Here is a 14,662-nt window from a genome sequence, read left to right as displayed (position 1 = left end):
CAACGTACCGACTGTCTGGCGGTCCACAGAGAAATAATGAAATTCAATAACATTTCAGTACAGCACTAAGCAGGTCCTGTGATTTTGTTAGGCACAGGCCTGGGGTGTGCCGCCATCACACTGACAGAGAGCGATCTGACTTCAAATAAAATCACAGTAAAACCTTAAAAGGATTTTTAGTGTAAATATTTGTAGTAAATATCCTAGGAATGAAAATAGCTGGCAATTAATAATTAGGCCATATGCCCACCAAGGTATTTCAAGCGGCTGAAATGCCAGCTGTGGGCGCATGACAGCATTTTATCAGCTGAGACGCTTGGTTGCTATAATACTGTATAGCCATTGAAATATATGGTAAAATGATCATTTACTCACTCTCAGACCATCCAAGATGTAGGTGACAATGTTTCTTCAATAGAACAGTAAAGAAAAACTGTTCAGCTAAAATCACAGCAATTCATAAAATGAAGTCCTTGGGTATCAGTACTTTGAAAGTTCAAAAGCAGATACAACACAAAATTAATCCCAGCGGCACTTGATGACATATTGACATCTTATGAAGGAAAACTGTGCGTACAAGAAACTGGATGCTATGCTGGGTACACACCAAAAGATTTTTTACATCTTATAAGACTTTTAAAATGTGACAGACCACAAACATGAGGATAAAAAATCCTAGATTTAACCATTTTGCACTTATTGATAAAATTATCAGTCATGTGACCTTTTATGTCATTCCAGTTGCCTGCCACCAACTTGAGTACTTACCAAGTACCAGTAGGCTACTGACAAGCATTGGCTAGCTTGCTATGATTTACGGATTTCTTATCTTTACTGTCTATGATTTTTACGAATACGGGAAATGGCTACGAAAGACAACATTTCGCACCTTGACTGTCATGAAAAGAAAACTTTAAAAAATATCTTGGTTAGGGTTTGATGCCTACTCGATCCCTGATGCGTTTTTCCAGTCACGGTCCGCTGCTACCGAACTACCACTATTTTACAACATAAGAAGGCGCGACACAACATTAAACTTTACTCGAAGTATCACCTGGATCTCTACACATGAACGCGAGCATTGAGAACATTGTTTGTGTACACAGAGTTTACTTAAAAGAAAGGTTTTGTACAACTGATTTTAGCTGTTTTGGTGTCCGCTCGCCATCTTTGCCAGGCATAAAGAATCGATTTCCGAATGCGAATGAATGAATCTCATATGAGGCTCCTTTTCCAACTAGAAGGTTAATATTGTTTTTCACTTCCGACAAAACAATGAATTATCCGTGCATTTAAATGGAACTATGCTTTAGGAGCTACCCATCTTTACTCTCCTCCCTCCTTACGTCACATTCGGAGATCGATACATCTTGACTGGCAAGATGTCGGCGAGCGGACACCAAAACAGCCAAAGTTGTTGTTCAAAACCTTCTTTTTAGTAAACTTTGTATACACAAACAATGTTCTCAATGCTTGAGTTCATGTGTAGAGAAACAGGTGATAATTCGAGCAAAGTATCATGTTGCGTCGAGCCTTCTTAGTGTTGTAAAAATAGCGATTTTGATGCTCACAACATATTGAAGGCATATCTTCTAGTTCTTTTGCGACCACTTCAGGTACTTAAAATGGCGGAAGAAAAGTTTGAGATGTGAGTGACGTCAGCTGATATTCATGAATAGTGTGTGGTGTGTCATGATGTGTCAAAGACAGCACACCACACACAAACATATTTTCAACCACAGTCTTGACTTTGAACACAGGAAATCTCGCAAAATCTCACGAGACTTCAGAATAAGCATAGGGGACGATATGCAGGAAGAAATGTACATGCTTCCGTCTTCCATCATCTCGCTTTCTGATTGGATATATTTTCGTTTCACCTGATAATCTCAAGAGCGTGCGCACGTTTGTACTCGGGGTTCCCTCCACACATTAGGACTTCTGATTGTAAATATTAAACATGATCAGGTTCGGAAACTATTAACACACATCACACCAAGGGAAAATCTGATAAGATCATCCGTAGAACCATCAGGATAATCGGGACATAGCTAGGATTGTCGGAAGGAGGAAAATCGGCCCAATTATCTTTTGGTGTGTACCCAGCATAAATTGGTAATCCATAGGATCAGCAAATCGGTTTTTATTACTTATATTATCAATTCTTATGCAAACAGCTATAGACGGTTCTATTGGACTCACGTGCATTGTCGTGTTTAACTTCCAGTTTGTATTTATGTATTGGTCTGGCTAGTGGCTTAACTGATCTCTGAAACAAATACCTCGTCGAAAATAAAATGTTTTGTTTTGCTAAAGACGAGTGGAGACTGCGAGCAAGGATCACTGCTGTGCAGAAAGGTTTGGCAGGCAGGCAAGAATTTAATGATCTGAAGCTAATATTGTATACATTAATTTTACACATTAACATTAGCTCAGTGTAATTGATACGCGTTAGATATATAATATATATACGAAGGTAATTACTTTTACATAAAAAAGCTGCTCTAAAAGGACTCTGTTGTAACTGATTCTATGTGGAAGTCTACCGGAAAATGCATTTAGTCCACAAAAGCCACTTAGTTATGTCGTTGCTGCTGAAACCGTCTATATTATAAGGTAATGAGAAAATAATGCTCAATTGATAGAGCAAGGTCACGGTAAACACATAATAATTGAAATATATATTTTGAATGCACTGTAAGTTGCTTTAGATTAAAGCGTCCGCCAAAATCCATCAATATAAATGTAACCTAAAGTAAGAAGGGCGCATGAATGGGAATTCGCCCAAAGTTTCAGACCCAAGACAGTGGGCAGAAGCTATAGATTACTGGTAATTATGTTGTAAATAGTGTTCAGCTTCTTGCACAGATCAGTCGATTTGCTTTAAAAGACCTTAATATATTATCAGGAGCCATAGGGATTCATTTTGTGTTGCTTATATCTGCTTTACAGTATAAACCTTTAAAGACAGTACCTGAGCATTTTATGTTTCAGCTGAATGTCTTTACTGTTTTTAATGAAGAAACATGTCACATATGGCGCATGGCCATTGCATATTACTCTATGGTTTGTTTTGGGTCAGGTCAGCTTACTTTTGGGGGCTTTTCCACTGGGTGCAGTACGTAGTACCCGATACTTTTTTTAGTACCACCTCTGTCTGGGTTCCAAGCGACCCCAGGCTGCTACAAAAACGTGACACGAAAACACTGTAGATCACTGATTGGTCTGAGAGAATCGTCACTACCAGCGTCATAGCTATAATCTTAAAGATTAGCTTTACCTTCATGCTAGCTTGCGCTGTCGAGTAAACCTGTTGTCATCTGCGCTTTGCTGTAAGTTCCAAAACTCCCTTTTAGCGATAACATCCACAGGTTGAGAATCAGGAACACCATAACTTGCAGTTTGAGCAGTGTTGTTTTCGTCAACGATGACGATAACGAAATGATTTCGTTGACGCACCTATTTTTTACGACGGTAACGCGACGATGACTAGCTAAAAATGTCTCTAAGGTGACGAAAACATGACGAGGCGCTTTCGAATTTTCGTTGACGAGACGAGACGGAACGAAAATGATTATAAGTCTGACGTTCACAATGCATGTCATTTCTGCCTATTTTGCGTGAAATCTGTCTGTTTTTAGCTAAAAGTATCAGCAATGTTGCCCCTTCCTATCTTGTTATAATCCATCAGACAGAAAAACGGAATGCATATTGGGAGACGACGGTAAATGTGGCCACAAACTAGGTGGGAAGAATACCACCAACCTCAAGCGGCACCTGAAGGCTCATCACGCTAATATTTTTTAAAGCTAACTAACAAGTCATGCTGTTAACATATCATATACATTTAATCTTACTCGACATTCGGCTTCTGACACATTTCATGGTAAGCTTAAGGTTTTACATGTATCTACTTGTCAAACCTAAGCCCATTTCCAATACTTTTTGTGGTGTATTTAAATAAGGCAAGACACGCGTTTCTCAACTTTATAAGCGAGGTCTCAGTGTAACACACAAACTTAACATGAGGGTATATCAGGCTCAACTTTTTTCTTCATAGCTTTTTGTTATGACATGCGCAGAAGGCACACCGACTAAAACAACAACAAGCCCTCAGGGACAACCTTAATGCACATTTTAATTGTATTAAATACACCACACTTTTTAACCTAAATTCATTGGTTAAAAAATACTTTTTTTTACTAAAATTGACTTAAACTTGACTAAAACCTTTTTGCGTTTTCGTCGACTAAAACTTGACTAAAACCTTTTTGTGTTTCCGTCGACTAAAACTATAAATTTTATAAGTGACTAAAATGTAACTAAAACTAAAAGCATTTTCGTCCAAAAGACTAATGCTGCGTTTACACCAACCGCGACAGAGGCGTGAAGCGCGAGTGATTTCAATGTTAAGTCAATGTGAAGGCGCGTTGACGCGCATCAGGAGGTCCCGCGGCGCGGAAGAGGCGTTCGGCGCGGAAGGCGCGTTTCCGCCTCTTTCGCGCGTGAAGGGCGCGAATTGAGCGTTGTTCGCGGTACGCACGAATTTGCTTTTTATGCATTTTGCGGTTCACGCGAATTTGCGGCTGACGCCCGAGTTGAAAAATTTGAACTTTGACGGAATTACGCGCCGCGTTAACCAATCAGGAGCCTGCTTGCTGCTGTGGTGGCAGCCCCGCCCGGAGTCACTCATTCAACCAACGCACCGGAGCTATATGACACAAGTTTTTATTTCTATAGAGGAGACAGGAATAAAAAGAACCTCGCTTGGAAGAGTGTCAGTAAGGACTTTGGGCAACCTGGTACATTGTTATACACACTTCACTTTTGAATCACGTGACGTTTATCGACCCGCGTCGTTTATTTCCCCCCTATAAGGTTACCAAATACAAACTGGTAGTATGCAGTGCAAATACAACGACACGCCTATAAACTCCGAAATGTTACTTACCTCAATGGAAAAGCTAACCAAGCCAAAGTGAGGTGAGCTGACCTGACCCAAACTAAACCGTAGGGTACTATGCATATGGAAAAGCGCCATTACAGATGGACTGAGAATTTGAATATGTTTATTTTTGTTTAAACTAATGCCTTGAGTACTAACACATATGCCGACCACAGCTGCAGAAATATATGGCACTAAGAAATATACTTTTGATATATAGTACAGTGCCCTCCATAAGTACAGTATTGGAACAATAAAGGCAAAATTGCTCTGTTTGCTGGGGAGTCAAGACATGTCTTAACACTTAAAGGTGAGTACAGCATGTCACATTTTTTTAAATTTTTTATAATTAAATGTTAACATAATGTGACATTCTGTACTTTTGCCTCATATTTATTTTTAAAAAATTTGCAAACAGAGCAATTTTGTCTTTACTGTCCCAACACTTATGCATGGCACTATAATATAATGTAGCTGGATTTAAAGCTGCAGATGGCACAGAATAATCAGACATCTTCACAAGTAGAAAAAATCCAATGAATCATCTGAACAAACACCCCTCAAGCTTTAAGTCTATTCTTTACAAAGGAGCTGAAAAGTCAGACATGCCATCTATTGATATGTATGTAAATACCAACAAATGCAGTCCTGCATATTTGTAATAACCTCTGGCAAAACCACACTTCAACAAGGATATTAAATTCATATAAAAACATGAGCTGATTTTATTTTATTACATTTCAAGCCTCGGCTTTGAATGGGGTTTTTATTATTTGTGTATCATAAGGGAAACAGGATAATGAAAGTGAGATAAAATAATACATCCATTCATTAAATAATCCGTCATAAGATTGCTGCATGTTGCAATTGCTCATAAATATTTGATGTGTTACCTAAAGCCAAATTTGTCCATGGCAATAGCGAAATGGCGGGGCTGGTCGTAACAGTGGTAGAGGTTCCGGTCGTCCATGGGAATCAGGTCCACGTCACTGAAAATAAAGCAGTCGTATTCTGCGTCCTTCACGGCCTCTGTGTAACCAACATTAAGAAGCTTGGCCCGGTTAAAGGTGTCCTCCCCAAGCTGAAACACAACAGAGAAAAACTAACAAATCACTTGCTGGAATGACAAATAAGAATTGAGATAGAATAAAACAGAAATGAATGAAAAAAGTTGAGTGCATAAATACTGCTAAAAAACAGAATTGGGAAGTTGGAGATCCTTGACTATCTTCCAGTACCACCTTAAATCGACTAGCGAGTGGCAAATTATGTTTTAGGCTGTGACTTAACAAACCTAATGCACTTGGATTAGCATATTAAAGTACATATATATCCCATAATCCACTGTGTAAACCAACATCACAAAACATGCTTAGTTTGGTGCAATAAAACCCTGCATTTAAAGAGAATGGGATGCTATGTAGCGGCTCAACACTGTGTGGTGTTTAAACTAATAATCCGGTGTGACAATAATCCCATGTAATCCTGTAATACCTGAAATTTGTCCCAATAATCCAAAGGTGTGAACTACCGTCACAAATCCACTACCTGTTCAGCACAATTCCAGTGAATCTGCACTACAAAAGCATTACCAAAATGATTAAAATGATGCACATTACTGTACAGTAATCTTTGAAGTCTCGCATCAGCTGCAAAACCGCAGCGACAAACAGATGCACTACCGCATTGATCCCGAACAGAAGCATCTCTCAACCAAACCTTTAAGATTTAATAAGCAGTGAATTATTTTACAGTTTTTCAGGACACTGACAAAAAGTGAAGAAAACTAAATTAAGTGACTTCTCGCTTCAATCAATATTTATTCTAACTTTAATTCTCAGAGGCCCAGGAGAGAAGACGCTTCAATATAAGGGAGACAAAGAAAAACAGAAAAAGACTCGCTTTAGGAGTGGTAGATAAGACAATATCTTAAAAGAAGTCAAATTGCTTTTTTTTCTTCAGTGTGCTCATTAAACATTATTGGGCTCATTTTTACTTGCTTAATAGGATTTATTCACTGTGAGACAGCAGGCAGTTCAGAAACACGCCTGCAGATCTGGTAATCACACACATCAATAGAAATGGCAGGAACGCGCTCACGATGTAGCCTCTCTCATCCAAAAAAAAAACAGTCCACCAAAACAGTGAAAATGTGGACAGATTAGAAACAGATGGATTTGTGGAAAAGTATAATTGTTAAAAAAAAAAGAATACAGGCAGTGATTTGAAAGATTCAGTTGTGAGGTGCTTGCCTCGCTTTGCATGGTTATTTATGTAGCAGGTGTAAGATCCTCCCATCATTAGCCAACTTGCACCTGTTTGAAATCATTAACCCTTAACAGGGACAATGGCTCATCTGGGTAGAGTTAACGTGCGCACAAGTCATGTAAGAATTGGATATATCGCATTTATGAGAAGAACGTACATGAACACCATCAGAAAGTCGTAAACGCAAGTGGGAAACTCGATTATTTGAGCCTGGAGTTTATGAGTTGGAGGCGTCTTAGTGAGAAACATGGTGGAGCATAATATGCAGTCTGTACAATATATGATAACAACGATTGTAAAATAACATTAAATGTATTAGTTTACAGTGGCTTCATAAATTAATAACAAGCAAAACACATCTGATCCACATTCTTCTTTATATATTTTCGGTAAGTAAAGTTAACAAACCTTTAAGCTGTATTTTCATGTAATTCATTAAATGTGCCAAAGAATGCATTGAAATTATATATTAATTGTTATGTTATTTGATATGTACATAGAGGGTAATTTTATTAAGTGCAAAAATTATCCAGAAACCATTTTACACTCCTAGGATTTGTCCTTTGAATGGTCATGAATAATAATGTTGAACTCTGCTTTGATTGGCTCTGCTCTGAGGCTCGTGCCAGTAGCTCACATTAGTAAATATGTTGGGGGCGTATATCTCTACTGTGACATCACAGCTGGTGTTATGTTGAGATTGGCCAGTTTTCCAGCAATCTTTTGCATGCACAATGTTTTCATTAGAATGAGGAGACAAATGCATGTAGAGCATGGGTCTTCAACAGGGGGTCCGGGGCCCCTTGGGGGTCCATGGTGGTATTACTGGGGGTCCCCCAAATATTATTTGAGTTCAATAAAAAAAGTAAAATTAGACATTAATGAAAATGCATTAATAAACTAATAATACAAATTATAAAAAAAACTTGATTGAAATGAATGTTCCCATATATAATATAATACTTTACTAAAATAAATGTTCTAATATGTAGTTATTTAAAATGTAATTTTAAATGCAAATTTAAAAGTATGTTAACATGTGTCTATGTATACAAAAAATAATTTTATATATTTGTAATGTAACCATCATTATTAAAAAAATATATAAATCCAGTTTTTATTTGATACATGTATTAGGGGTCCTTGGTCCTCCTCTTCATCCAATAAGGGGTCCTTGGACTGAAAAAGGTTGAAGACCTTTGATGTAGAGAACTCTTATTATTTATCTATATCTATTAAAATACAGTTTTTTTATTCTATGGCACCTTTAAAAAAAGGTACAATGCCATAATGTGCCAATGAAACTGCTTTAAAAGCACCTGACATTGTAAACACGACTAAATGCCAGCATAAATACTTACAACCCAGGACGACTTGAATGCACAATTTTTTATGTTATTCACTACCGAAATAAATCTATGCATGGTGATGGAAGTCCATTATGTGTAATAACTGTATCGTATCTCACTGCATTGTATTGTACTATAAGGGGGCAGTTTCCCGGACAGGGAATAGACAAGTCCTAGACTATAATAAACGTAAAAGCTGTCCAAACTGAAAACAACTTGCACTGACATACTGTATCTTAAAATACATCAGTGCCCTTTGTTTTGCCTCAAGATGCACATAAGTAATGTTTTAGTGAGGCACGTTTGTTAAAAATCTTTCTTAATTAAACTATAGGCCTAGTCCTGATTTAAGATAATCCTTGTTAAAACCACCCAATAGTATAATTGTACCATATCACAAACCATTGCATAATATCGCATCACATCATATATTGATTGTGTCATATTATATACCATCTCATACTGTATCCCATATTGTACCACATCATATATCATATCAGCTATTATCTAATCACGCAATGCATCGTATATTATGCTAAATACTTTATGTTATATGTATCATATCATTTTAGACTTTAAGCATGATGTCTGCATACATTGTCATTGTAAACAAATGTGCCACAACTGATGCAATACAGATAATGGCTTTAAATGCATCTTGTCCAATCAAAAGTATATTTTAGAAACCTATATCAATGACATACTCTATAAAAAGGCCAACTTAGCCAAAAGCAAAATGCATCTTCTCTGAAAGTTATTCGTAATTGTGCCCAATGAGGCAGATGGAAATAATTCCCGTGCTCAGTAAATAAAACCGGCTTCCTCTATCCATCAGCACGACGGGTTTTTTTCTAACCCCAGACTTGCTGATGTCTGCAAGTCATCGGCCCTCGGCCAGAATCAACTTATAAGCTTATCGCTGCAATGTCGCTTGCTCAATCGTTGCCCTCTGAGAAGCAATTAGCCCTATTTTTTAATCTGATGATCGCACCGATAACTAATCACAACCCTGCGCTTGCTCCGAGTCATGATGCAGGATCCCTACAGCGACGCACTCCAGACCAAGCAGGGGAACCTGACCGGACCCCGTTGCCATGGAGACGGATTAGGACCAGGGCTCATCCTGAGAGATTGCATTGTGCACTTTCTTGTGCAGGTAAGCCTGCATTATCAACCCCCAGCAGGCTGACCATATGATCCGGCGTGCTATTGATGCCAGACCTGGGGGCTAGAGTAGAAAAGTGAACCAGATCGACCCGAGTCATAGTGCATTCAGGAGAGAGATAGAACGAGGGACAGAATGAAAAGGATAAAAAGGAAGCTTTGTTTTCACGAACATGAACAAACTAATAAAACATCCTGTAGAACAGAAACACAAGCATTGATCTGGTTGATGCTCTTATACAAAGCAGCTATAAGTGCAGGTACTTCAGTGGCCATTTTCCAGGGCAAGCAAGCTCTATGCGGGACTCAAACCAAAAACTGATTATAGGGGTGTCTATATGCACTCTTTAAAAAAGGATTTTACATGTGAAGAAAACACAGGCTGATGTACAATATCCGAAGCTGTTTAACTGCCTGCTCGTTGCTATTAAAATGTACAATTTCTAAAATAACAGCTCTCTAAAGAAAGGCTGTGTTAAGCATTACGCTCGGAGCAAATGCCTGACGTTTCACTGCTGAACAACCCCATCGGGATGGAGATCACTGCTAACGGACAGCTGGACGTTGTGCTGATACAGTAGCTTTGATTTAAAAGAGATTTCCCTCATTACTGTTCCTTACTGTCATCTGACAGCATCTGTACTATCAGCAAGGCTCAATTAAAAAGCTGCTTTTGACATGCATTTATGTTTTATAAGTTGCTGTACGCACAAGGATGAGGCAGGGATGGCGTCCAGCCAGGCAAAGTAATTTACAGTAACGACAGAGTGGCTATCAAAGCGCAGAGGAAAGGCAGCTTATAGACAGACCCCGACTATTCCTGAGAATTCAATTGAAGTTTGTCTCCATTGCATCAATAGGCTGGCATCACAAGGATTAGTATGGAAAGCAGGCAGATAAAATGAGATATAGACCTGTAGGCCCTATTGCTGTCAGATAGATTCATTAGCGTTGATCAGATCAATCTCTTCTTTTTTGGCTCGTTCTCTGTCTCTCTCTCTCTCTACCTTTTCTCCAACTTTGTTTTCTTTCAGTCTTACCCTTTCTTCCTTTTTTGTTTCTCTTCCTATCATTTGTATTTTTCTTCTTTTCCTCCATTCTTGCTTTTCTAATTTACTTCCTTTCTTTTCTAATTGTCTATTTTCCCTTTATCCTTTCTTTTCTGTTTTGCTTTCTTGTTTTCTACTTTCATATCTTCCCTCCATCCTTTATTTTCCAGTTTTCCCATCCTTCCCATTTTCTTTCCTTTGTTTTTCCTTATTTCCCTCCATCTGACTTTTCTGTTTATTTTCCTATCATTTCTATTTTTCCTTCTTGGCATACTTATTTGCTTTTCTATTTTCCTTTTGTTCTTTTCTATTTTCCTTTTCCCTTCATCCTTCCCTTTTTATTTTCCAATTTTCCCTCCAACCTTAATTTTCTAATTTTCCTTCTTTCCCTCCATACTTTCTTGATGCTTTCAGTTTGTTTTCTATTTTCCTTCTTTACAGTACCTCTATCAGTTCTTTTTTCTTTCCCTACTTTCTTTTATTTTATTTTATTCGCCTCCATCCACCTTTTTCTATTTTCATTCCTTTGTTTTATTTTCCTTCTTTCCCTCCATTCTTCCTTTTCTATTTTCCCTCCATCCTTTATTTTCCAGTTTTCCCATCCTTCCCATTTTCTTTCCTTTGTTTTCCTTATTTCCCTCCATCTGACTTTTCTGTTTATTTTCCTATCATTTCTATTTTTCCTACTTGGCATACTTAATTGCTTTTCTATTTTCCTTTTGTTCTTTTCTATTTTCCTTTTCCCTTCATCCTTCCCTTTTTATTTTCCAATTTTTCCTCCAACCTTCTTTCCCTCCATCCTTTCTTCATGGTTTCAGTTTGTTTTCTATTTTCCTTCTTTACAGTACTTCCATCTAATCTTTTTTCTTTCCTCCTTTTTTTTTATTTTATTTTCTTCGCCTCCATTCGTATTTTTCTATTTTCCTTCCCTTGTTTTATTTTCCTTCTTTCCCTCCATCCTTCCTTTTCTATTTCCCTCCATCCTTTATTTTCCAGTTTTCCCATCCTTTCTGTTTTCTTTTCTTTGTGTTCCTTCTTTCCCTCCATCTGACATTTCTGTTTCTCTTCCTATCATTTCTGTTTTTCATTCTTCCAATACATACTTGCTTTTCTATTTTCCTTTCTTTCTTTTCTATTTTCCTTCTTTCCCTCCATCATTTCTTCATGCTTTGTTTTCTATTTTCCTTCTTTACAATACCTCCATCAGTTCTTTTTTCTTTCCTCATTTTTTATTTTACATTATTTCCCTCCATCCTTCCTTTTCTATTTTTCTATTTTCCCTCCATCCTCCATTTTCTAGTTTTTCTTTTTACCCTCCATCCTTCCTTGATGATTTCGCTTTGTTTTCTATTTTCCTTCTTTACCTCCATCAGTTCTTTCTTTCTTCCTTTCTTTTACTTTTTTCCCCTCTATCCTTACTTCTATTTTTCCTTCTTGTTTTTAATTTTCCTCCATCCTTCATTTTCTAGTTTTCGTTCTTTCCTCCTTCTTGTTTGATTCCTATTTTTCTTTCTCCCTCCATCTGACCTTTTCTTTTTCTCTTCTTTTAATTTCTATTTTCCTTCTTTGCTTTTCTGTTTTCCTTCCTTGCTTTAATATTTTTTCTTCTTTTCCCCATCCTTAACTTTTCCCTTCATCCCTCATTTTTCATTTTCCCATTCATCCTTCCTTCATGCTTTTAATTTGTTTTCTATTTTCCTTCTTACCTTACCAGTCCTTTTCTTTCTTCCTTTCTTTTCCTTTGTCCTTCTTCCCTTCCATCCTTACTTTTATATTTTCTTTTCTTGTCGTCTATTTTTCTAATTCCCTCCATCCATCAATTTCAGTTTTCCATCTTTCCATCCATCCTTTCTTCATGCTTTCAATTTGTTTTCTATTTTCCTTTTTTCTTTCTTTCTTCCTTTCTTTTCACTTGTCCTTCTTCCCTTCCATCCTTACTTTTATATTTTCCTTTCGTGTTGTCTATTGTCTAATTCCCTTCATCCATCAATTTCAGTTTTCCATCTTTCCCTCCATCCGTCCTCTTCTGTTTCCCTTCCTTCCTTTCATCTTTTCCTTCATTCTTCCTTTTCTACTTTCCTTTCTTTTAATACTACATTATTTCCTCCCGTTTCATCCCTTGCTTCTTTTTCTACCTCCCGGGTAGATTCAGATAAATATTTGTTATAGATATGCACAATAGAGAGATAAAAGTGAAAACATCTACAGAGCTGTAAGAGGGTTATTGTTATTTTCCAATGAATTATCCCCATTCTATCAATGCACCACTTAAATATATATTATCACTGCCTGTCATCATCCTCAGAGAAAATGATTAAAGCAAGGTCTACTCGAATAAGCAATGCTCATGGCCACACTCATGTCTGGCTGGTTGACATTAAATCCATATGATATTCTAAGGCTCACAGGTAATTTGGAATTTCCTATTATAAACAAATCACTCGATCAATGCATGAAGCTGACTTCCCTCACCGAGTTTGGCAAGGTTAGGCATTTGCATAAACAGCATGAACCATGAATTCTGGATTGAGCCGATTGAACAGTGACGGTCGCAGTTGCCCAGAATTTGCCTGTGATCACATCCATCCAACATCTGCAAATCAAACGGCCATTTACTTTGTGCAAACTGAAATAGCTTGAATCAAAAATGACCTGGAGTGCATATAAACCAAACATGTTTATTATGAATTCATTCACTGCAACATTATTTAGCCAATTAACACAGAAGTCGATATGGACGAGTTTTGGAGATCTCAAACTTCAATTGGGTGCTATTGGTTGAGTCTTTTGGTCTTTCTTGCATTCATAATATAATACATGCAGTCAGTTAAAAAACTACATGGCTGCTGTAATTCACTGTCAAAATGAGTTCTTGAGTAATACTTGCAGGCACACAAGAACTTTCGTCTTTAAGAAACGGTCCTCTGTGTACCAAGCATAACGAGGACTTGCTAATTTCATTTTGATGTGCTGGTATCAGTCCAGTTGCTTAGGATACATGCCGTGTTTCTTTCCTTCTTTTATCGCTTATTTCGGGCAACACTTTCACCACAGGGAACTCATGCAAGAAATCGCAAAGCACAACAGGACACAATTAATCATCCTGTGCTAACAGAGGACACGCGTGTCCAGACTTATTTTCTATCCCCTCTGTGTTTTGGTGCCGTTGTGAACTGTAAAGCACATGATAAATTAGTAAGCATGACAATACTGCAAGGTGAGAACTGCCAAAAGTCTTGTTAAAGAATAAATCCACTGTGAATTCTTTAACACCCTGCCTTCATTTCTTCAAATCCTAAGTGGGAAAGTGTACAGCATACCGTTCTTGTTAGCAGGTCTTTGTAGGGAAGTGCACTTGGAAAAGGAAAATTCAGTTGGAAGCATACTCTTTATGAAAAACATTGAACATGTTTAGTCCGTAACAAGGTGTCACACTGATACTACAAAAGCAAGGCATGATGCAATGGCCATCTGACATTGTATACAACAACTGTGCAGAGAGCGCAAACAGAAACTCTGACTCGACTACACAAAATAAACTAAATACGCATCAGCAGCTCAACTTGCTGATAAGTGATTTTCATAGTTAAACCTTAAAAACACAGACAAATACCTATCTGGGGGATACATTTACACAGACTTGATTTTGTGAAGGAAGGCTCATGTTAAGTCGAGATGTGGGCGAGCATGAGTTGCATGCTAATATGACGTAATAATGTTGCTGGCCTTATTTTTGCTAATCTGCTATCGAGGCTTGTGGGAAAAAAACAGGGTCGTGCACATCAGCAGGTGATTAATATATTCTCAGCCGTCAACTGCTATTGAATTCCGATAAGTTTAAGCGTATGAAGAGCCTCCATAAATCAGGCTTGTGAAATAAATGTGTT

At 37.6% G+C, this 14,662-nt stretch overlaps 1 protein-coding gene across 1 annotated transcript in view; it reads right to left on the bottom strand.

Moving 5' to 3' along the window:
- Positions 1-14,662, bottom strand: part of b4galt2 (UDP-Gal:betaGlcNAc beta 1,4- galactosyltransferase, polypeptide 2) — a 166,851-nt gene that overhangs the window by 35,008 nt on the left and 117,181 nt on the right. The window contains exon 4 of the mRNA XM_055201800.2: positions 5,839-6,026. Within this exon, the coding sequence (XP_055057775.2) occupies positions 5,839-6,026 (188 nt within the window). The remainder of the gene's footprint in view (positions 1-5,838; positions 6,027-14,662) is intronic.

The sequence above is a fragment of the Misgurnus anguillicaudatus genome, chromosome 2 (assembly GCF_027580225.2).
Source record: "Misgurnus anguillicaudatus chromosome 2, ASM2758022v2, whole genome shotgun sequence".
NCBI lineage: Eukaryota > Metazoa > Chordata > Actinopteri > Cypriniformes > Cobitidae > Misgurnus > Misgurnus anguillicaudatus.
The sequence above is the reverse complement of the archived record's forward strand: the minus strand, read 5'-3'. Positions and strand labels throughout refer to the sequence as shown.